Source organism: Giraffa tippelskirchi, chromosome 3 (genome assembly GCF_054371585.1).
Source record: "Giraffa tippelskirchi isolate mGirTip1 chromosome 3, T2T-mGirTip1v1.2.pri, whole genome shotgun sequence".
Classification (NCBI taxonomy): Eukaryota; Metazoa; Chordata; class Mammalia; order Artiodactyla; family Giraffidae; genus Giraffa; species Giraffa tippelskirchi.
This window is the reverse complement of record NC_137277.1, coordinates 117,246,398-117,272,446: the sequence shown is the minus strand read 5'-3', so window position 1 is coordinate 117,272,446 and position 26,049 is coordinate 117,246,398. Positions and strand designations below refer to the sequence as shown.

The following is a 26,049-nucleotide window of genomic DNA, read 5'->3' as shown; positions in this document are numbered from 1 at the left end:
CAGGAAGATCCCCTGGAGGAAAGCACAGCCACCCACTCCAGTATTTTTGCCTGGAGAATCCCATGGACAGAGGAGCCTGGTGGGCTACTACAGTCCATAGGGTCGCAAAGAGTCTGACACAACTGAAGCGACTTAGCACAGCATAGCACTTAATCTATTGCTTGTAGAAAAACTGTACAGGGAGAGAAGTCATATTAATTATGTTGGAGGTAATTAGAATTCATTTAGCTCTATTAATGCAGGAAATACAGTTTAATTTTATAATTTGCTATCAGTTTTTAGGATTTATTTTAGGCTTATTTGATTAAACAGACACTAATACTCTTTGGAGTTCCCAATGTTTTGTTTCTTTATTATTCCTCGAATGTAACCATTTTTACAGAATATTTATATTTTCTCTATCTACCTATTAATGACTTATAATTTAACTTTTTAAATGATAGCAGCCCTCTTCAAAGTTAATTTTTTCTTGGTGCAGTCTAAATTTCACTGGTCAGTAGCTGAGGTAGAATGCCATTTTAGAGGAAATAACAAGAAATTAAGAGTCTAAATTTACCATTCACTTTAAAGAATTATTATCTTTAAGAAGAGTGCTGACTTACTGTCCACAATCACCTTAGATCCTGAACTGAGTAAAATTCACCCATTTACTGAGAGTCCATTAGCATTCCTAACTTGTTTTGTCTATTTTAAACACATACTGTTTAATTTCTCATTTCCAGTGAAAAATACTTGCTATGATAGAAAATGCCATATTTTGGTTTTATAATCACTGTACCTTTGAGGAAAAGATGATAATATTTATGGTAAATATGGTTTATTATGCAAAAAACAAATGTTGTATGAGCACAATTCTTGCTTAGGTATGTTCATTTGAAGAAATAGTATTGAGTATTTTCTGCCTCTCTCTAAAAACAAAAACTGTGGTTCAGCTGTCCTCCATTCTCTTGCAAGGTAATTGCTTCATCTAATTATATTTGCTATTCTTATTTCTGTTATGGGTGTTAATAAGGTTAGCGATGTCGTGTAAAATGGAATTGCCTAATCTTTTTTCTCAAGAGTTATGACAACAAATGGTTTTCTCTCCTTTGCCCTCAAGTAGGTGTTAGTAAATAACCTTTCACCCTTGTAATGCTGCCATTAGCATTCATAAACTGCTCTGGGTGAAATAATTCAGATATGGATCCCGATATGCCAGAAACATCATCATTTCCCAAAGATAGATTTGACAAGAAGAAGCCAAGAGTTACTTTTCAATCTCTCTGCTGGACCACAGAATTTCAATATGAATGCACGATGGATACAAGATACTTTTGTAAAGATTTGTCAGCTCTGAAGAATCCAGTATCACTCTACAGTTCCACGTGAATACAACTATGCTTGTTTTAACACTACAGTTTTCTGTCTGATTCATTCCCTCTCATCAATAGTGAGATGCAGGTGGCTTAGTAGGGACAGATGTATCTAATCTATTTTGCTGCAAGGACAGGAATCTACTGTATACAAATAAGCCTTGCTGTTTTGACTAGAGGCATTGGTTTACTATTGGCCTGTAGTGACCTGTGAAAGAAACATGAGTGATTCTAATGCATGGCTAACACTCCAGGCTTACAGATGGCATTGGATCCAGACAATTACAGCTGAAACCACAAAGGCAAACTGAAATAGAGAGTTTAAGCAATTGCTTGAGCAATTCAGGGAAGTGTTAGGTGATGAAGAAATATTGGAATTTGTGGCCCAAATTATTGAAATTAGCTATCTACTGACCAATTGTGTCATTCCCTTGTTTTCCTCAGCACATTCTTAAAGTCTTTTACTTATTTTGTGAAGAAATGCCCTTTTGGATTGTGTGCCAATATACAAAGTGAGAAAATATGTATATGTTCTTGCATTAGGTGTAGTAGTTTTCCTGGTTAAAAAAATTATGTCAAAGTGTTTGTATTAGATAAAAGTTTCCAAATGCACATGGGTCCAAGAATCACACTTGTTTGTATTAAAATAAAGAACAGGCAAAAGAGAAGATCCTCCTGGTATACAAAGACTGAAAGAAGACAAAAGATGCAATTGAAAAATATTTCCAGCTTATGATTCTTATTTTTATAATGTAGACATATCCAACTCTATTGATTTTCTAAGATGAAAGATATTAGATGAGTATACAGATGAGAAGAAAAAAAAAAAACTGAACACATCCTAAGAGTTTACCAATTTACAGTTTTCCAAGATGCTTCCCTCCTGTCTTTCTTACTCACAACTAGTCTTGATGTTAAAGAGAAATTAACCCTTTTTATGTTGCTGGATAATTTTCATGATGATATTAGAACACTTGAACCGTTATTTATGGTAGGAACAGTTTGGGAAACATAGCTGTTAATAAGTATATACTGTAATGGTACTAATTAAAGAGTGTAATGCCTTTGGGAGGTATAAACATCACACAAGGCTGCAACATTACATTTGTAATTAACAGTTCAGAAATGACTACAAATAAACTGTGTGAGCCATTCTTTCTCATTTACATACTCTGACCGACTGTGAGTGGGTTCACTACTAAGCTACTGCCTGTACACTGGTTTTATTTTGGCTTTAATTAATTTTGCTATTGACTGAATTCTTAAAGTCATAACTCCAAGTTTTCAGATATCATTGTGTACAGGTATTTCTCCAGTTTACCCAATATCTTCCAGCCATAATCAGGGTATACAACATTCATCACTATTTGGGTTATTATTACCTATCACTTGGTTGCTATAGGTAGAATGGTAAACAGCTCTTTTTAGAATAGAGAGATAAGCCAACAGGGTCTCTAATATTGGAGCAGAGTACAACTTCATACTCATACTAAAACAACCCCAATGTCCATGTGTGCCATTTTGAGCAGTTATGTGTCACATCACATCTTAATTCTCTTTACTTACTCACACATCTGTTGTCTTCCAACAATATTCGATCGCCTCTGCAGGAACAATTCACTCTTCCATTAGGAGTTAAAAGGCACAAGTCATGGCAACCACCATTCAATAATGCACATGGAGAAAGTTCACCTGCAATGAAGAGGTTTTATTGGTGACATTTTATATTGAATTCCTGTACTGTGTTAATATAGACTAACAGTAAACTGTTAGACAACCTCAATCTCTCAAAATATCTCACGAACAAGGAAGATTCAGGACTTTTAAAATCTAAAGATTCCAAATGATAAGTACATTTAAAAATATGTAACAAATCTCTACATTTTCTAACATATTTGTCATTCAATACACTGGTACCTCTAGAAACTACACATATACTGTGAACTGCAATTTTGTAGGTATTCCAGTGATTAAAAAAAAAATGTTCAGGCCAGATGCAAAGCTTTTTTATCAAACAAATATTATTTTCTTGAAAACAACTTGAATGATCAAAAATAAGAGGAGTGAGAAAGTGTGAAATAGATATTCAGAAACTAATAATTAAAAGTGAATCATTCCTCTGGTGATAAATTAAGAACTACAAAATTTCCATAAAATGTTCAGATAATTTCAATATAGTAAATGGTCAAAGCCTGAATACTAGCCCCAGAAACAGTAAGGAAACAAAACCCAGCTAAGTATTACTTAAATATATATATATATATATATATATATATATATGCTTTTGAGAGATTATATAATTAAGAAATAACTTGCTTTCTATTGTAACTTACAGCTATTGGTATCATTGGCAACAGCTATGATACCCATTGGTTGATGTGGAATATCAGAACGAAGAATTTTTGTATCTCCTCCTGTGTACTTGTTAGAACGCAAGATAGCTCTTCTTCCCCAATCTGACCAGAAGATATAATTGTCATATACAGCCAGACTGAGAAAAGTTCCTGGCCCAGATTTGACAATCACCTGAAATAAAGTAAAATATCATATTTTTAAAAATGAAACTATTCACATATGTTTTTGCTCAAAAAGAGATTATTAGTTTATTTTAATCAATTGAAATAATCAGGTAAAAATACATTTCACTGACTGTATTAAGTTTTATTTTAAATATCATAACCATCCTTACCTTTTTTAATGTGCTTACTTAATATTTTGAAGTATATTTCTATTTAATAGTCATTCACTTTATGCAACTGTGTACTTTTAGTATTGTAAACCAAAATCAAGACAAAAATATGAGATTAACTGTTATTACTATCAAACATTTTTATTAAGAAATCATTAGATATGTAGTAAATACTCATTAAGTTTTCAGAATTGTACACAAAATACACAATACAGTTTGATCCAGGTTATTCCTTTGGAAAACACAAGTGATTTAACAGGTTATCCATGCATTGGCAATAAAAATTTAAACGTAAAGATCAAAAAGTTTCACTCAGACCAAAATGAAGTAAAAGGGACTAGATTTCCCTTCCCAATAAAACAACTAAAAAACTAAGCAAAATATATAAAACAAGGCTTTTCAACAAATTGGATATCAGGTAAGAAATGACAGTGATTCCTATGTAACAGGAACTAAGCCAAGTGAGTCCCATAACCTCCACAGTTTGTAACCTGAGATAGTGACCAATAGTGACACAGTGCAGAGGGACTCAATAGAGTTCAGGGAACCCTCTGAGTGGAGAGACCTAGAGTTATGGGAGTTATCGGAGAGTGATATGGTTAGATCTCACAAGGCAGAGTGTTAGAGAAGAGGATGCAACAGAGGGAGAAATCCGGATATCTATCTGCACAGGGTCCTCCTGGAGTATTCAGCCATGTACTAAGCACATTTACCTTGATTCATGGACCTAACATTCCAGGTTCCTATGCAATATTGTTCTTTACAGCATCAGACTTTACTTCCATCACCAGTCACATTAACAACTGGGTGTTGTTTTTGCTTTGGCTCTGTCTCTTCATTGTTTTTAGAGTTATTTCTCCACTCTTCTTCAGTAGCATATTGGGCACCTACCGCCCTGGGGAGTTCATCTTTCAGTGTCATATCTTTTGCCTTTTCATACTGTTCATGGGGTTCTCAAGGCAAGGATACTGAACTGGTGAATTTAACCCAGATGACCAGATGAGTAGTAGTATATCTACTACTGTAAACAAGAATCCCTTAGAAGAAATGGAGTAGCCCTCATAGTCAACAAAAAACTGAAATTCAGTTTTTGGGTGCAATCCCCAAAATGACAGAATGATCTCTGTTCATTTCCAAGGCAAATCATTCAATATCACAGTAATCCAAGTCCACACCCCAACCAGTAATGCTGAAGTTCAACGGTTCTATGAAGACCTATAAGATGTTCTAGAACTAATACCGAAAACAGATGTCCTTTTTATTACAGGGGACTGGAACACAAAAGCAGGAAGTCAAGAGATGCCTGGAGTAACAGGCAAATTTTGCCTTGGAGTACAAAACAAAGCAGGTCAAAGGCTAACAGAGTTTTGCCAAGAGAATGCACTGGTCATAGCAAACACCCTCTTCTAACAACAAAAGAGAGGATTCTACATATGGACATCATAAGATGGTCAATACCAAAATCAGATTGATTATATTTTTTGCAGCCAAAGATGCAGAAGTTCTATACAGTTAGCAAAACAAGACCTGGAGCTGTCTGTGGCTCATATCATGAACTCCTTATTGCCAAATTCAGACTTAAATTGAAGAAAGTAGGGAAAGTCACAAGACCATTCAGGTATGACCTAAATCAAATCCCTTATGATTATACAGTGGAAGTGAGAAAGAGATTCAAGGGGTTAGATCTGATAGAGAGAGTGCCTGAAGAAATATGGACAGAGGTTCATGACATCCTACATCCATGACATGTGCAGGAGGCAATGATCAATAAAAACTCCAAGGAAAATAAATGCAAAAAGGCAAAATGGTTGTCTGAGGAGGCCTTACAAATAGAGGGAAAAAGAAGAGATGCTAAAGGCAAAGGATAAAAGGAAAGATATACACATTTGAATGAAGAGTTCCAAAGAACAGCAAGGAGACATAAGAAAGCCTTCCTCAGTGATCAGTGCAAAGAAATAGAGAAAAACAATAGAATGGGAAAGACTAGAGATCTCTTCAAGAAAATTAGAGATACCAAGGGAACATTTCATATAAAGATGGCATGAAAAATGACAGAAACAGTATGGACCTAGCAGAAGCAGAAGATATTAAGAAGAGGTGGCAGGAATACACACAAGAACTATACAAAAAAGATCTTCATGACCCAGATAATCACGATGGTGTGATCACTAACCTAGAGCCAGACATCCTGGAATGTGAAGTCAAGTGGGCCTTAGGAAGCATCACTACAAATAAAGCTAGTGGAGGTGGAGGAATGCCAGTTGAGCTATTTCAAATCCGAAATGACGATGCGGTTAAAATGCTACCTCAATTGGCCAGCAAATTTGAAAAACTCAGCAGTGGCCACAGGACTGGAAGAGGTCAGTTTTCATTCCAACCTCAAAGAAAGGAAATGCCAAAGAATGCCCAAACTACCACACAACTGCACTCATCTCACATGCTAGCAAATAATGCTAAAAATTCTCCAAGCCAGGTTTCAACAGTACGTGAACCATGAACTTCCAGATGTTCAACTGAATTTAGAAAAGGCAAAGGAAGCAGGGATCAAATTGCCAACATCCTTTGGATCATCATAAAAGCAACAGAGTTCCAGAAAAGCATCTACTTCTGCTTTACTGACTATGTCAAAGCCTTTGACTGTGTGGATCACAACAAAGTGTGGACAATTCTTAAAGAGATGGAAATACCAGACCATCTGACTTGCCTCTTGAGAAATCTGTATTCAGGTCAGGAAGCAACAGTTAGAACTGGACATGGAACGACAGACTGGTTCCAAATTGGGAAAGGAGTACATCAAGGCTGTATATTGTCACTCTGCTTATTTAACTTATATGCAGAGTACATCATGAGAAATGCTCTGCTGGATGAAGCACAGCTATAATCAAGATTGCCGGGAGAAATATCAATAACCTCAGATGCACAGATAACACCACCCTTACGGCAGAAAGTGAAGAAGAATTAAAGAGCCTCTTGGTGAAAGTGAAAGAGGAGAATGAAAAAGTTGGCTTAAAACTCAACATTCAGAAAACTAAGATCAGGGCATCCGGTCCCATCACTTCATGGCAAACAGATGGGGAAACTTTGGCAACAGTGACAGACTTTATTTTCTTGGTGTCCAAAATCACTGCAGATGGTGTCTGCAGTCATGAAATTAAGACACTTGCTCCTTGAAAGGAAAGCTATAACCAACCTAGACAGCATATTAAAAAGCAGAGACATTACTTTGCTAATGACATTACTTTGTCCATCTGGTCAAAGCTATGGTTTCTCCAGTAGTCATTTATAGATGCGAGAGTTGGACCATAAAGAATGCTGAATGCTGAAGCATCGATGCTTTTGAGCTGTGGTGTGGAGAAGACCCTTGAGAGTCCCTTGGACTGGAGGAAGATCCAACCAGTCCATCCTAAAGGAAATCAGTCCTGAATATTTATTGGAAGGACTGATGCTGAAGCTGACACTCCAATATTTTGGCCACCTGATGTGAAGAACTGACTCATTGGAAAAGACCATGATGCTGAGAAAGATGGAAGGTAGGAGGAGGAGGGGATGACAGATGGTTGGACAGCATCACCTACTCGATGGACATGAGTATGAGCAAGCTCCGGGAGTTGCTGACTGACAGGGAAGCCTGGTGTACTGCAGTCCATTGGGTTGCAAAGAATCAGACATAACTGAGCGACTGAACTGAACTGAACTAAGCACCTGCACATGTGTGAGGCATTCAAAAGGCTTAGAGAAAAGAGTTTCCAAAAGGTACATGGGTCCAAAAATCACACTTACTAAATTAAATAAAAATTGGAAGAGAGAACAAGTAAATAAGAAACAGGAAATAAAAAACCAGGGGAAAATCAATGAAACTAAAAAATAGCCTTTTGAGATCAATAATATTAGTAATACATAATGATGCGTGAGGTTTTTCCAAGAGTACATGTTTAGTTAGCATTTTTAAAGCCTATCAGTATAATTTATAACATTAACAGGCAAAATAAGAAATCCCCTAGGAATATCTCAATAAAAGCAGAAATTTTATTGGTTGGATCTAACATCCATTCCTGACAGAAACTCAGACTGGAACTAGAAATAGAAATAAAACTAGGAATGAGACAGGAATAATCATTCTTACTATTTCTACCAAACATTACCCTAAGGTTAATAGCCTGTATAATTAGGCAAGAAAAAAAGAAAAGAAAAAAAAAACATTCAGATTGGGGATCAAATTCTGATCTCCTGAGTCTCTCTTCACCAAGAATCTTGTTAGGTCACTTTAGCCAGAATTTTCCCTTACCTCTGACATTTCCTCTTAGTAATTGTCCATCCACTGAGAGCCTGTTTGCTCCCTGGCTATAAATGTCTACTTTTCCTTCTATTTAGAGTTGAGCTCAGTTTCTCTCTTCTACTGTAAAACTCCACTGCAATAATCTCTATATCTATCCTGTTAGTTCCGAATAAAGTGTGATTTACCATTTTGACAAGAGTCATAGATACTGTTTTCCTTAACACATTCAATGTAATACTACTGAGAAATAAAAAGGATGAATTATTGATGTATGTCACACTGTGGATAAATTTCAAAATAATCATGCTGAGTGAAAGAAGCCAGACAAAAGGGAGTATAAAGTATATGCTGCCATTCATATAAACTTCTACAAAATGAGAAATAATCTTTAGTAACAACAACAAAAAAAAACACACAACAACAACATTTCCTGGGGATAGAGTGGGAAGGAGTAGAGTGGGAAAAGAAGGATTAAAAAGGGAAATAATGAAATCTGTAGAACTCACTGATATGTTCATTATCTTGATGTGATGATGACTCACAGATAATGTGCACACGTTATGTGTGTGAAGATTTTTACAGTTTAAATATTTAAATTTTAATGTATGTAAATCATATCTGAATTTTTTAAAATAAAGGCCAGAAATTTTAAAAAAATGTATTTTCAGAAATAACATTAAGTATATATGACTGCAACAGCATTTAGAAGGACAAGATAAATCAGAAAACAGACATATTTGTTGTCTAGTCATTTTTACCTAACTTTTGCTTCTAAATCTAATCCATAGGGGACCTATCCAAATAGATCCTCTGAACTCTTTAGAAAATCAGTGAATGATCTAAGGAATGGTTTAAAATTTAAGCATACCTCTTAGGTGAATGAAGTACTCAGATTTCTAGAAGAGAGAAACCAATATGAATTTTCTCTTCTAGCACGAATTGAGATATAATTTTAGTAATTGAATAGTAAACATAGCTGTAGCAGTAGCAGTAAACATACAAAAGAAGAGGGAAACAAAGGACTCTAAGTCTTAAAGAAGTAAAGTCTATAATAATTTGCCTCTAAGACAGCAAAAAGTTCAAAGCATACCTTTCAAGGCATTGATAGAGTTTATTTTGCTTGGTTTCATTTAGAAGAAATTTTTGTCTCCTTATTGTGGACAAAATACATAAATGGTGATGTTGGAGCATACTTTGAATTAAGAAATTGGCTTTTTGCCTTTCAACATCACAATCAGGAGGGCTTGATAATCAACATTCAATTCACAGTTACAGAATTTACTCAGTTATCTCTATTTTAGAAATCATTGTGTTATAATGGGAAGGGCTCATTAGGCTTACATTCAAATGGAAGCAAGATCATTCTTGAACAGAGTGGATTTGGAGAAGATGCTTTACTTTACATTTTTATTTAAAAAAAAATGTAGCTTTCTCATCTTTATGATGGAGGTGATTAAAACCTGTTTCAACAATTTCACAGGGCTGTTATAAGGATATACGCAGAAATGTTTTGACTATCTTATATTGCTATATATATATATACATATATATCAGTTCAGTTCAGTTCAGTTCAGTCGCTCAGTCGTGTCTGACTCTTTGCGACCCCATGAATCGCAGCTCACCAGGCCTCCCTGTCCATCACCAACTCCTGGAGTCTACCCAAACCCATGTCCATCGAGTCAGCGATGCCATCCAACCATCGCATCCTCTGCCGTCCCCTTCTCCTCCTGCCCTCAGTCCTTCCCAGCATTAGGGTATTTTCCAATGAATCAACTCTTCACATGAGGTGGCCAAAGTATTGGAGTTTCAGCTTCAACATCAGTCCTTCCAATGAACAACCAGGACTGATCTCCTTTAGAATGGACTGATTGGATCTCCTTGCAGTCCAAGGGACTCTCAAGAGTCTTCGCCAACACCACAGTTCAAAAGCATCAAAATTTGTCTAATTTACCTGTCATAGATAAGTTTAATAGTAACTTTTGTAATTTCTGCCTCCAGGTCTACTATAAAATAGTTATTTTTATATAAAAAATCAAGCTAAGAAAACTCAATAGGAATATTTTTGTAGAAATAAATCAATCAATTAGATTCTTTGGCCTTGAGATATTAAATATGGGGAACACATGTAAACCCATGGCTGATTCATGTCAATGTATGGCAAAAACTATTACAATATTGTAAAGTAATTAGCCCCCAACTAAAATAAATAAATTTATAAAAAAAAAAAAAAATGAAAAAAAAAAAAAAAAAAACCAGAGACCTAACTAGGTTACTTTTCCCTGTAATCAGAAAAAATAAATAAATTATAAAGGAACTTTCACATGAATGATGACTGCATGGGAATGATCCTGAAGAAACAAATACCCTTCGTAGTGCCACATATTGCCTTCTTAGGAATTAATACATTCTAGGGTTAAACCATTTACTGACCACTAAAACTGATGTGGATTAGAGAAAACAGATAATCCTGAGAATGTGATAATTATAAAAACTAGTCCTCTTTCTCTACTTCATCCTATATCAAACTCTAAATTATTATGAGATAATTAACAATGTAACCTTCCTAATTTCCAAAATTTTCCGTCATTCATTCCTAATTAACTGGCAATTACTCTCTTATACAAACAATTCATTTTTATTCTGATTATACAAGTAATTTCTGTTTTATAGTGCAATGTTTCTCAAGTAGTAATGTGCATACAATTCACTTTGAGATTTATTAAAACTCATATTCTGATTCACTAAATTAAGTTGGAACCTCAGATTCTTCATTTCTAACAAACTTCCAAGTGTTGCTGATGCTGCTGTTTGGGAATTCACTTTAAAAAGCAAGAATTATAAAACAGAGAAAAGCACAAAAAGAAAATAAATAATAATCTTACCACACAAATCTAATTACTTATCATTTTGGATTATATACATATATATATATTTCTTTACAAATTGACAGACACATGAGCTATGCAAAGTTTCTTGAGATTAAGTAAACTCAATTTTAAACGTTTAACTTAAAAAAAGCAACTATATCCAAAATTTCTCTTCTTTAAAGATGATAAAAAGATGTCTTTCTTGATCTGTCATATATTAGAACACTTTATTTTACAAAGGGACAAGAGAATTCTTCTATAAGTTCTTCTGTGCTCTGTGCTTAGAACAATTTTACTGATCTAAGTGCAAGACACATTGCTGTATAATAGTGGTTTTCACCTTACTTTCACCCCTCCAAACACACACACACACACACACACACACACACACAACTACAGAACCACAACATGGGGAAAACTAATGTTAAAATGGACTTTTTACCCTATGTGCTGTGCTTTGCTTAGTCGCTCAGTCACGTCTAACTCTTCACGGCCCCATAGACTGTAGCCCACCAGGCTCCTCTGTTCATGGGAATTCTCTAGGCAAGAATACTGGAGTGGGTTGCCATGCCCTCCTCCAGAGTTTTTACCCTATAAGAAATCTGAAAAGACTGATGATTCCTAGCAAGTGTAGAAGTTTAATTTAACGTTCCTCATTTGTATTTCTTTGGGAGTAACATGTTATTCCATAGCTAATATTTCAGGAGTATAAAAGATTACCTGAAATAATGTTATGGACTGAATGTTTGTGTAGTCCTGAAACTCACGTTTTGAAATCTTAACCTTGTAACCCCACCATGTGATACTTGTAGGTGAAACCTTTGGGAGGTAATTAAGTTAGATGAAGTCCTGAGGGTGAGGGCCCTGTGATGGGATCAGTGCACTTATAGGAAGAAGAAAAGATTTCTCTTGTTCTTCATGGGAGGATATGCAGCCAGAAAGGAGCCACTGCAAGCCAGGAAGAAGGTTGTCACTTGAACCCAAACATGCTGGCATGCTGAGCTCAGATTCCTCAACTGGAACCATGAGAAATGAATGCCTGTTGTTTAAATCACCCAGTCAATGGTACATCGTTGTAAGATGCATGTGTTCTAAATCACTTCAGTCAAGTCCAACTCTTTGTAACCCCAGGGACTGTAACTCACCAGGCCCCTCTGTCAATGGGATTCTCCAGGCAAGAGTACTGAAGTGGGTTGCCGTTTTCTCCTCCAGGGGATTTCCTGACCCAGAGATTGATCCGGCTGTCTCCTGTATTGGCAGGCAGGTTCTTTACCACTAGTGCTACCTGGAAAGCTTGTTATAGCAACGGTAGCCAAATAAGACTACTTTACTTTGTTCCTTTTTGAAGAGTCAGGATTTAAGATTTATATCTGCTTAAATTTCAATAAATATTTTTAAATCAACAAAAAAAAGGCAAGATTACTAGTTATGATAGAAATATTACTAGAAAATGATAACTTCTATACTGTGCTACCTGGGAAGATTTTCCTGAGAGAAGTAAGGATGAGTTGGTAGTGGGATGGAAAGAGAAGGTAAAGCTTTTGACAGTGGGGATGCATGGTGCAAAAGCTGAGAGGAAGGGGGAAGAGGAAGTGCTGGGAAAAGGAGAAGAGGTTAAGTGAGCATGATTATCACTCAGACATCTGGGAGAAGATCCCATGAGGAGCCTGGTGAGAAAGGACAGAAGGGCAAATATGTACGGTCTTCCGTGCTATAGGCCAAGGTCATGAGTCTGTTCTGAAAATAGTAGTATATTATTAATTTTTTAAGCATACCAATGTCATTATTGCTTTGTAGTTTAAAGATTATTCTGCCTCTGGTGTAGACAGTAGATTAGATAAGAACAAAAAGAGTTTCAGGGAGACCAGCTCAGATCAACTGCATTTATCCAGACAGAGCATAACACTTTTGATATTTTGAGCAAGAAAGATGAAGAATACAAATACTAGGGAAGTATTTGCAAACTAATGACTCTCTATTAAACTTTTTATCAGAACTCACAAGGGTTTTTTCATCACTCACCGTTCATTCATCCTTTTACCATTTTTTTTTAGTAAACAATGGTAGTTAACTCTCATGAAGAGTTAACACTTCCTGAATGCTTATAATACACAGGATATGCATTTATTGTATGTATCATACCAAATTTAATCTCACAGTAATTTATTTGGTGGTTACTATTTCAGTTCATATTTTATTGACGAGGATTGAAGCTTAATAAGTTTATGAAATCAGTCCAAAGCCACATATTTACTCAATGATTTGAGGCTATTTCAGACCCGAAGCAACTAAGATCTGAATTAACTTGTATATACAAAATCTGACTTGGTTAAAGAGATAGGAGAAACTATTTGATATTATCAGATATATATGTGTATATACTGCTCTTATTATTACATATATGCTCCTTAAGTTAGGGACTGCAGCAATTTCTTCAATCTCTTTTTCTATTCAGTATCATATTTTACAAGAACGAAACAGACACTCAGTAAACACTGCTAAATCATTAAGAATTAAAAATAAATTATATTAGCTAAACATGAATTAAAATAGTTATTTTTTATGGATAGGAATAGCTATTCTTATCACAATTAAAGTTTTTCTTTGTTGCTACCAAAAGTAACTTGGTATATGGCAACTTTTGTAAATTTTCATACTGATTGGGCTTAGTAGTTTACTTCTCTACTTCTGCTGACACAGAGAAAGGCGAAAAAACATTCAATTAGTCTATAATTATGCATGTTACTTTCATAGAGTACAACAGTTCCCACTAAGAATTGAGCTGACTTTAGACATTTCACTGGTGAGAGTTTCATGTGGAAAAGAAAAGTGAAATCCACAAATTATGCTTTGTCATCTCTGTGTTAAACATTTTTATCATAATTTGTTAAATATTGTACCTTGTAAGCTTAATCAGCATCTTTATTTACAACACAGAAGCTTTGTCATCATAAATCACATGCTACCATGTTATGTGGCAATACACCATTATGGCATTATTTTCAGGTACTTTAACCTTGAACCTATAAACAGGTTCACGATTCAAACTAATAATGTTAATTCAGATAATGTATTTCTTGACACTATCACTTAATCTCATGTGTGTCCTCATACATGGACAATTAAATTGGTAATCTACAACTACAATTGACTTAAAGCTACGTGTCAGGAATTTAGAGACTAAAAGATGCCTTTTCCTATCTTGAAAGTTTACTGGAAATTTATTGGTAGAAGTGGGGAAACTAATCAAGGAATAAAAAAAATATTCAGTTTTATAAGCCAGACAATAATATTTCCAATACCCAGATGCTAAATATTAAATCAAACAATTTAAAAGCCAACCAAACAGGAAGCTTTCCAAATATCCCATCTGATTACCTCACTGACAAGATCATAAATGATCATTATAAGAAATGACAACTTGGCCCCCACCATAGTCAGGCATGACAAAGTGTTACAGATTGCAAAGATTGCTGTTTTTTAGCCTGGGAGAAAATGGTGATGAGGTAAATCAGCAACTTGAAACTGAGAAATATTTAGCTTACGGATAGACATTTATATTTAACTTGTCTGTGTAAGTTTGCAGGACAAATATAAAATGTTTAAATGTCATTAGTGTCCAACCAAATTTGAAAAGGACAACATTCACAGCAATCATCTAAAAGGCTACTTATTGTGTGAAGAGTTACCAGCCTTTGTTAGAGGGGCAGACTCTTCAGAGAGAGATTAGAAAATGAATTATTTTGATTTTATACTCTCTCTTTCTGATCTCTCTATTGATCAGTTCAGTTCAGTTTCAGTTCAGTCGCTCAGTCGTGTCTGACTCTTTGAGACCCCATGAATTGCAGCATGCCAGGCCTCTCTGTCCATCACCAATTCCCCGAGTCTACCCAAACCCATGTCCATCGAGTCAGTGATGCCATCCAACCATCTCATCCTCTGTCGTCCCCTTCTCCTCCTGCCCCCAATCCTACCCAGCATTAGGGTCATTTTATTGATCACACTCAACCAAAAGCCAAAGGATAGGGAGCCATTTGACTACATAGGTAAGTCTTTAGGGGGAAGAGAACAGTGGAGGAGGATGGAGAAAAGATCTGGTAGATATGCTTGAGAGAAGTAGTAGAAAGAACCCTATTATGACACTCATTATTTTTCCTTGAATAGGCTTTTGGCTTCTTGGGACTCTCAATCTGTAAAATATGGTAGTAAAGGACAATGACTCAGCTCCCTTCCCAAAGAAACAGGATGGATAATATATTCTCTTAGATCACTCAAAAGACTAATGAGAAGAAAAATAAACTGTGATGTTCCTGAAGTGTTACAGCCAATGCTGAATGGACTTTGAACAAGTCTTGATTGTCCTGGATTCATATATGATTATAGTTACTGAAATTACAGCTTATCCAAAATTCTGATTTAGATATATTTAGACAGTTTTGGGACTTCCCTTGTGGCTCAACTGGTAAAGAATCTGCCTGCAATGTGGGAGACCTGGGTTCATTCCTTCAATTAGGAAGATCCCCTGAGAAGAGAAAGGCTACCCACTCCAGTATTCTGTCCTGGAGAATTCCATGAACTGTATAGTCCACAGGGTCACAAAGAGTCAGACATGACTGAGTGACTTTCACATCACAGATAGTTGGGGATTCATAAACTGATTTGTATCCATAAAGAATAAACTTTAAAACAAAGTAGTATATTTTTTAGTTAGTTCCTTCTGCTTTGAATTCCTTCTAAATCCTTCCATTTTGAGACCCAATTCAAGAGTTACTTCTTTTGAGAATCCCTTCCTAGCTGCATATTCAGACAGTTTCAACACACATTCATTATAACACTTATCAGGGGATATCATAAGAACATTTTTTCAAATCTATAGGTAAATAGATTTTATGCATAGATAAATAGAATAGAATATATTTAACATTCAATGATTATTTATTGATCAAATCAATCAATAAATGAGTGATTAAAAAAACATTTCCCTCTGTATTTTTGTTTTTTTCTTCCCATATTTGTATTTATTTATTCTTTTTCTCTTTTTAGTATACCTTTATATGAACTTTGAATTCACCTTTGTACTTTATTATGTACAGAAAGATGAACTCTTTTCTTTATAAAATGGTATTATCAACTTGTTTTACTGAAGAACGATAGACATCATCTTCTCAGGATTATATTGTGCATTTGACAGTATTACTCTCTAGGTCATTGTCTAAATACAACTCTCCATACTGAACTACTAGTCTTAATTTTTCAAATAAAGACCTACTGTCAAACAAAATTTAAATATTTTTTTAAATGCTACATTGTAAGAAGTTAAAAGTTATCCTGCATAAAAGGATGATTGTTTGTTTGCATGAATATATATTTTTCAATGTATGTGATTAAGTGAATACAACTTAACACTTACTACATTTAGAAGAAACTTTTAATGTCCTTTTGCCTAGGACAATTAGCCTGGGCTCTGGAGTTAGAATGTTTGGAATCATGTCTAGCATGTTCTCTTATTTTGCAAACTGGGGCTTGTTATTTCACTTTTCCAGGCCTCTCTTTTCTCATCTTTAAAATAACAAAAGAAGAATTAATATTTATCATAAAATTTCAGAAATGATACATGTAAAATCCTTAGCATGGTCACATAAGTAAGCTTTTCATAAATGTTAGCTATAATTATCTTTGCATGAATGCAATAGGATTTAAATAGGTTTGTAAAGGTAAGTTTAGAATCTTAAATACACTTGTTTTATTCTTATTTTTTAAAATGTTGCAAAATATTCCAATACAAACTTTTAGAATAGATATTATCTGTTTTAAAACTCATCACCTTCAGTATTAGAACTGCAAGTGATGGAGTTACATTAAGCAGGTACAAGATTTACAATTCTGGAAATAAAAGATTTTTGTTTGTTGTGTATGTAGGGAGAGGGAAGTTCATGCTTTTCTGAACGTTCTTAGGAATGCTAGCCAAAAGCAAAACCGAAACAAAAAACAAACCTTGTTTGAATTGTTAAATATAACTTTGTAAAGTGACAAAAGATGTACGATTAAAGGTTATATCTAAAATGTTTACTTAATCATTTTATTTTTTGTAATATAAAAAGTAGATGTAAATAAAATCATAATATAATGTATATTGTTACATGATTATATTATTGATATATTGAACCTTGTAAATATTACACATATAGCCATGGGATACTCCATAGTTAATTTAATAAATATGCATGTATTTATAAATGTATATGTAACAGTGGGAAGGTAAATTATAAAAGTATATTTGAATTTTCATAAATACATGGTAATGTCATCCTAAAATTTTTCTTGATTAATCAAATTGAAAGACATACTTTTAAAAAAACTCAAATTCAATAAAAACTACTGTAGGATATAACTGCATAATCATATATAATTTCAAATATACATCTTCCTTAATTAGGCATATTATTTTCTTTTTCAATCAAATTCATTGGAGTATAACTTATATACCAAGTGAATTCAACTTATTTTTAACAATCACAATAATTATATTCACACTCCTTCCCATCTGCAACTTCCAACCTCACATCTTTTTCCTTAGAAGCAAACACTCATCAGTTTCTTGAGCGATGCTTTTTTCTAATGCTGTCTATTTTTAGAATTGGAGTCTTGCATGGTTATTAAATCTGAATTCCTATAATTCTTAACATTAAGGAATGTGCTTTAAAAATGTGTTTGGATAAACTTAATTTTATTCAACAGGAGGCTACTAGATGAAGCAAAAATTCATAAAAAAAAGTTGAAAAATAACACAAATGTAAAAACAAAGTGAGTAAAAGTAGCATCATCTTTCTTACATCTGGAGGTGAATGTGTTTGTTAATCTTTTTCAAGATCCTCCAAAGTCACTGAAATGGTCTATAATGCCCTATAAAACCTGGCCACTTTACCTCTCTAGAATTATCAGCTACTAATCACCTCCATGCTCATCTATTTTCTCTGTTTTAGCTATAGCAGCCTCTCGATTATGTCTCACATATATGTCTCACAAGGTCATTATGTCTCATAAGGTCTTCACAATGGCTGTTGTCTATGCCTGAGAGACTCTGCCTCCAAAATATCCACGTGACAAACAAGCTCATTCTTTCAAGAATTAGCTCAAATATCACTTTTTCAATGAGAGAGGTTTATCTTGAGTTTCTTACTATACCCTGTATACCTCTGCTATGTCATATCCAATTTCCCTATGCTACTATATTGAAGGTAGGAGGAGAAGGGGACAACAGAGGACAAGATGTTTGGATGGCATCACTGACTCAATGGACATGAATTTGAGCAAGTTCCAGGAGTTAGTGATGGACAGGGCAGTCTGACATGCTGCAGTCCATAGGGTTGCAAAGAGTCGGACATGACTGAGTGACTGAACTTAACTGAACTGATTCTACTCTACTTTGTACTTAGGTTTACTGCTTGCTATCTGTCTTCTCCTGCTGGAATATAAGCTTCCTGAAAGTGGGTATCTTTATCTATTTTGTTCACTGATGAATGCAAACCACTTAGATCAGCATTTTGTACATATTAGACAATCAATAATATCTGTTGAATAAAAGAATGAATTGATTGACCTACAGAGAAATGCAGATCAAAACCAGAATGAGATATTACCTCAATCCTACTCAGTTGAATATAATCAAAAGACAAATAATAACAATTATTGGTGAGGATGTAGAGAAATGAACCCTCATACACTAGTTGTAAGAATGTAAAATGGTGCAACCACTTTCAAAAGCAGTTTAACAATACTCAAATTGTTAAACAGTTTCTATGTGATACATCAAGTCCACTATTGGTATAGAGAAATGAAAATATATTTCCACACTAAAATTTGCACATGAATATTCATTGCAACACTATTCATAACAGCCAAAGAGTGGAAGTAACACCAACATCCATCAACTGATAACTGATGAATGGATAAATAAAATGTGATACTTCCATACAATGGAATATTCTTCAGCAATGAAAAGAAATGTTTCATGATATAATATTAATGAATCTTGAAAGCATGCTAGTTAAAGGAGCTAATTACGGAGGATCACACATTGTATGATGCTATTTATAGTAGATATCCAGGATAGGCAAATCTATAAAGAGAGTAAGTGGATTCATGGTTGCCTAGGAATCGGAGAATGGGAACTGGAGATGCATGGCTAAGGGATACATAAATGAATGTTCAAATTCAAAGACTGCTTATTTCCATCAGCTACTTATTAATTTCATAAGGGGGAAAAAGAGTAACTTTCAAGTGAAATTAGATGTCTGTCAGGTTATCTGAGTGATCAAACCAAATGATGATCAAGTTAATATAACCATTAATAAGACATATCAATATGATGCTCACCTTGATATAATACTGTAGAAAGAGGAAAACATCACTATTGTAGCTTTTCTCCCAAATATTTTAACCAGAATTTAACTATGACGAAGTATCCTTCAAAATTGAGGGATATCCTAAAGAAACTAGAACAATACTCATTAAAAGTATTTGTAAAAAAAAGACAAAATATAGGTAGGGAAATATCTCAGATTAAAAGCAAATAAGGAAACATAACAATCAATTGCAATGTGTATTCCAGGATTGTAACCTGGTTTACAAAATAGATGTTAGTTGTATAACTGAAAAAATGTGAAAAAGAACTGTATATCAATTAATATTTTATATAAATCACAATTGTATTTTGGTAATAATTTTATGATTGGTAAATGATATAATTGAGCTCTATATTATTTTTAACTTTTTTGTAGGTCTAATATTACTTCAAAATTTAAAAATTAAAATTACATAATAATAAACATGAAGTACTTAAAATATATTTAACAAAATATGTATAAGATCTATATACTGAAAACTGACAAACACTAATGAGAGAATTAAAGAAGACCTTAATAAGTCAAAGTATACCATATTTATCTATCACAAGATTCATTACTATTAAGATATCAATTCTCACATAATTTGTCTATAAATATAGTGAAATCCCAATCAAAACTCCAGCAAGGGAGTTCGTTGGAAATATCAAACTGATTCTAAAATGTTTATGGACAGAAAGAAACCCCAAATAGCCTATTCATGATATTTACATAATTTTTGACAAAAGTACAAAGTTAAATCCATGAGGAAAGGGTGGCCTTTCTAAAAAATGCAACTGGAGTAATGGATATATATATATATATATATATATATATATACACATATATACATAGGAGTGTGTGTGTACAGAAGGAAGGGAAGGCAAAAAGGAAAGCTGGAGGGAGAAAAGGAGGGAGGAAGACCTCCAGATTCAGATCATTCATTCCAATGGTGAATTCTCTCATAGAGGCAAGAAAGAAAGAACACCTACACAAACTTTCTCAGAAAATAAAGGAAGAAGAAACACTTTTCGTCTCATTTCATGAGACTAGAATAAATCTACACCTAAATCCAACAAAAGCATTACAAGAAGAAAAAAATATCTACAGGTCAGTATTTCTTATTCAGATCAATGAAAATACTTTAAACAAACAAAATAAAATAGCAATGCAAATGTAATTTCATGTAAAAACAGGACAATGATGGTCAAGTATGGTTATACTCATGAATGCCAGGTTGCTTTCATAATCAAAAATCAATTAGTATCTAATTTGACAAAAATCAACACCCATTCATGATAAAACAATCAACAAATTAGAAAAAGAAGATAATTTCCTCAAACTGATTAAGGAATCAATGAACAATTTACAAGGTATCTTACTACATAGTGGTGAAAATCTGAATAGTTTTCCCCTCAATTATAAAACCTATGGAAAAAACAAAGCAACATCATTTTGACCTTGAGAAGGGCAAAAATTTCTTTGATAAATATAAAAAGTGTGAACAATAAAAGAAATAATTCATAAATTGAAATTCTTCACAATTAATACATTTTGTCTTCAAATATATAATTAAAAAAAATAAAAGGCAACTCACAGACTAGGAGAAAATCTACACATCTTAATTATCAGGCAAAGTACTTGAATCCAAAGTAAATTTTAAAGCCCAGGGCTTCATCATAAGAAGGCAAAAAATACAAATACATAAAAATCAGTAAAAGATATTAACAAATATTTCACAAAGAAGATAGACATGTGGCTAGTAACCACATGAAAAGATGCTGAACAATATTAGTATAGGAAAATGCAAATTAAAACCACAAAGGGATACTAATATTCACTCCAATGGTGGTGAGAATAGAACCTTCATATAGTGTTGGCAAGACAGTAAGATGGTGTACAATCACTTTGGAAAGCTCTTTGTTTCTTAAAAATTAAATATGTACCTACCATACACCCTAGACAATAAAAATGCATGAGGAAAATTTGTGGAGTGTAGAGATATGCTATATATCTTGATTGTTATGGTAATTATATGACCTTACATATTTTTCAAAAGTCATCAAATTGTATACTTACATTAAGTGACTTTACCATATGTAAATTAAAATTCAATTCCATTGACTATTCCAAAGAAATTGCAGTTTGGGTAATTTGATAAAAAGAGGTATTATTTTTTAAGGTACAATAATGTTATTTTGTGGAGAAGGCAATGGCATCCCACTCCAGTACTCTTGCCTGGAAAATCCCATGGACGGAAGAGCCTGGTAGGCTACAGTCCATGGGGTCGCTAAGAGTCGGATATGACTGAGTGACTTCACTTTCACTTTTCCCTTTCATGCACTGGAGAAGGAAATGGCAACCCACTCCAGTATTCTTGCCTGGAGAATCCCAGGGACTGTGGAGCCTGGTGGGCTGCCGTCTATGGGGTCGCACAGAGTCGGACACGACTGAAGCGACTTAGCAGCAGTAGCAGCAATGTTATTTTGTATTTAATAACTAAAAAAAAAAATCCTATCATTTATATACTAAAATACAGATAGAATGCTTTAATGGCTAAGATTTGTTTCAAAATAATCCATAGAGTAGAAGTATGTATTTAAGAAATAAACCTTAGTGAGAATTGTTGAAGCTAAGAAACTAATATGTAGGACACACTATACTATCATGTCTATTTTTCATAACCTTTTGAGACTGTTATTTTAAAAAGTAAAATAAATAAAAATGTAAGAGAAGTAACTTAAATTTGTGTTATCCTTATAACTACCCCATAAAATAACACTATTTTTAACACCAGCAGATTTCAAAGAATTTAAGTGATTTCTTGGAGAAGGGAATGGCAACACCAGTATTCTTGCTTGGAGAATTCCATGGACAGAGGAGGCTGGCAGGCCACAGTCCATGGGGTCACTAAGACTGACACGACTGAGCGACTAGCACACTAAGTGATTTCTTAAAGGTTAAACGTCAAATAAGTTGCAGAAATTTGATGAAAGTGAAAGAGGAGAGTGAAAAAAGTTGGCTTAAAACTCAACATTCATAAAACTAACATCATGGCATCTGGTCCCATCACTTCATGGCAAATAGATGGGGAAACTCTGGAAAGAATGATAGACTTTATTTTCTTGAGCTCCAATCACTGCAGATGGTGACTGCAGCTATGAATTAAAAGATGCTTGCTCCATGGAAAAAAAGTGATGACCAACCTAGACAGCATATTGAAAAGTAGAGACAATACTTTGCCAACAAAGCTTCACCTAGTCAAAGCTATGGTTTTTCCAATAGTCACGCATGGATGTGAGAGTTGGACTATAAAGAAAGCTGAGCGCTGACGAACTGATGCTTTTGAATTGTGGTGTTGGAGACGACTCTTGAGACTTGGACTGCAAGGAGATCCAACCAGTCCATCCTAAAGGAAATCAGTCCTGAATATTCATTGCAAGGACTGATGCTGAAGCTGAAACTCCAATACTTTGGCCACCTGATGTGAAGAACTGACTCACTGGAAAAGTCCGTGATGGGAAAGATTGAAGGCAAGAGGAGAAGGGGACAACAGAGGATTAGATGGTTTGATGCATCACCGACTTGGTGGGCATGAGTTTGAACAAGCTCTCAGAGTTGGTGATGGACAGTGAAGCCTGGCATGCTGCAGTCCATTAGGTCACAAAGAGTTGGGCGGTACTGAGCCACCGAACTGAACTAAAGTTGCAGAAACAATTTTAGCAAACAAAGTATCCTATATCCATTCCATGACTCCTTAAATATTACTACATATACACATGGGCACGCACACACACACACATACACACACACACACACACAGATGTAAGGCGACAGATAAAGACTCTAAAGATAATTATCAGGGGAATGGGTGGAGTCACCTAGAAGCTGTTAATAGTAAAGGATTCCATGAAATAATCTTTCTTTTATGTTTTTTATTCAGCAATTACTTAAAGATGTCAGGCTATGTAAATGCTTTTTCATTTCTCATTATCATCTTTTAAAGTTTTCCATCAAAATATTATTTTAGATGGCAAAACTAATCCGAAAAGCAACACTGTTCTGAAAGTTCACAATCACACAGCTCCACTTTGAGGAATAGGGTAGTGTCTTCTTAATGATGCAACCACTTTCCTGTCTACTAGTGTCACTATGTTGATTGAAACCTACTGAAGACGGTTTTATTCAGAAAATGGCATGATTTTATCAAAAAGATTTGATGAGAAAATTGATTCATCAGGCTTGCTTTTTATGGAAGGCCACTTTTATGGGAGGCCACCACTTCCAGCGGTGTTTTAATGTTAAGAGTGGTGCTTTCTTTGATGATTGTATCTGGATTACATTCAAAACAAAGCAATCAGGGTTTGAAACTCTTGTGACCATTTATTATTTCTTAATCCAGGGCAAATTATTTTAAATCAAAGTACATGCTTCATCCACAATTTATCAAAAAATAGAAAGAGTGAGAAAGATGAAAGGTTTGGACAGCCCAAAGCCTGTGGTTTGTTGTTTTTTTGATGTAGTAGTAACACTCTGATGCTTCTTCCTTAGTAACAGAAGTATAAAACTTTGGAGGAAAGTGGAGTAGATAGCATACCAATAGAAAGAAAGCTGTTTTGGATGTTGTATCAGTGAGTCAGTAACACAAGAATTAACTTATTCTGTATTCGCTAAAGAGCATTTTATTAAAAGAAAAAGCAAATTTAAAGCACAATTGGATTTAGGTAATGAAGCCTTGAGTTCATGAACATATGTCACATTGCAACAAAAACTCTTCTTATACCTTTTGATTCTTATGAATTAAGATTTTCTTTTGTACCAATTTGTAATGAGTCTAAACCATTCAGAGTTTTCTCCAAACTTTTATTGCAATCTGGGGATAAATTAGTAATCCTTCAGCAATATATGTTACCTTACACATAAAGCATGCTTGACTGCTAAGAGAGATTTCTCTTAGAATTTCATACTGTTTTAATCAAATATGTCATACACATGCTATTTCCAAATGTTACAGGAGGAATTTTCAGACACATTATCAAGTTAGTTTTCTATACCACTGTGTGTGTGCATGTGTGCTAAGTCACTTCAGTCATGTCTGACTCTTTGTGACCCTATGAACTGTAGCCCGCCAGACTTCTTTGTCTATGGGGATTCACCAGGCAAGAATATTGAAGTGGGTTGCCATGAGTTCTCCAGGGGATCTTCCTGACCCAGGAGTCGAAGACATGCCTCATGTCTCCTGCATTAGCAGGGAGGTTCTTTACCACTAGCACCACCGGGGAAGCCCTGTGTACAAGCTTCAATGTGAAAATACTGAAAATATGAATATTCAGGTAGTCAGTATAATGATTTGTATTCCATGCTAGGAGAACAAAAATCACTGAAAACTGCTTCATATTAAAGAAGAACTTGTTGACCTATGAAATACTTAACTTCTACAACATAAAAACTGAGATAATTTTATTCTAGTGAGTGGCTAGAATAAAATCAGTGGCTCTTCCTCATTTAAACTAAAATTTTTAATGATGGATATATAAATACATAGGAGAAGACAATGGCACCCCACTCCAGTACTCTTGCCTGGAAAATCCCATGGACGGAGGAGCCAGGTAGGCTACAGTCCGTGGGGTCGCTAAGAGTCGGACACGACTGAGCGACTTCACTTTCACTTTTCCCTTTCATGCACTGGAGAAGGCAATGGCAATCCACTCCAGTATTCTTGCCTGGAGAATCCTAGGGACGGGGGAGCCTGGTGGGCTGCCATCTATGGGGTCACACAGAGTCAGACACGACTAAAGGGACTTAGCAGCAGCAGCATATAAATACATGCAGAATTGCAGGTATTTCTTGCCATGAACATACTCTAATTAAAAATAAAAAGAAAGCAGACCAAAACAAAGTTTATTTTTAACATTTTTAAATTTAATTTAATTTTTTTAAAAAAATTTGAACTATAGTTCATTTAAAATGTGTTAGTTTTTGGTTACAGCAAAGTGAATGTTTTATATATATATATATCTCCACTTCTTTTTACATTATTTTCCCATAGAGGTCATTATAAAGTATTGAAAAGAGTTCTCAGTGGCATACAGTAGGTCCTTATTAGTTATCTATTTTCTATTTAGCAGTACATATATGTGAATCTCAATCTACCAGTTTATCCCCGCTCTTTTCCCTCTCTAGTAATCATAAGCTAAAATACATATTCTGAGAGTCTTGTCTGTCATGCAAGTTCAGAATTATTTCAAATGGAACCTGGACTGCAGTGTAAGAAATATCAGTCTAACTTAACAACTAGTAATTGTAAATGTTTGAGAAACACTGCCATCCTGAAAGACGTAGTCATATCTGTTTTAAAAGTGCATATTTCAAGAAACATTGGTGTACTTTAATGCAATATAAAATGATATTATTACTCTTTGAGTAATAATAATAATTAATAATTGCAATAATAAATAAGAAACACACTCTATGTGTGTTT

The 26,049-nt window shown here is 34.5% G+C and overlaps 1 protein-coding gene across 1 annotated transcript in view; it reads right to left on the bottom strand.

The window, feature by feature from the left end:
- Nucleotides 1–26,049, bottom strand: part of LRP1B (LDL receptor related protein 1B) — a 2,070,111-nt gene that overhangs the window by 318,716 nt on the left and 1,725,346 nt on the right. Inside the window, exons 44-45 of the mRNA XM_081584839.1 lie at nucleotides 3,686–3,878; nucleotides 2,919–3,044 (exon numbers count right to left, since the gene is read on the bottom strand). Of these exons, the coding sequence (XP_081440965.1) occupies nucleotides 2,919–3,044; nucleotides 3,686–3,878 (319 nt within the window). The remainder of the gene's footprint in view (nucleotides 1–2,918; nucleotides 3,045–3,685; nucleotides 3,879–26,049) is intronic.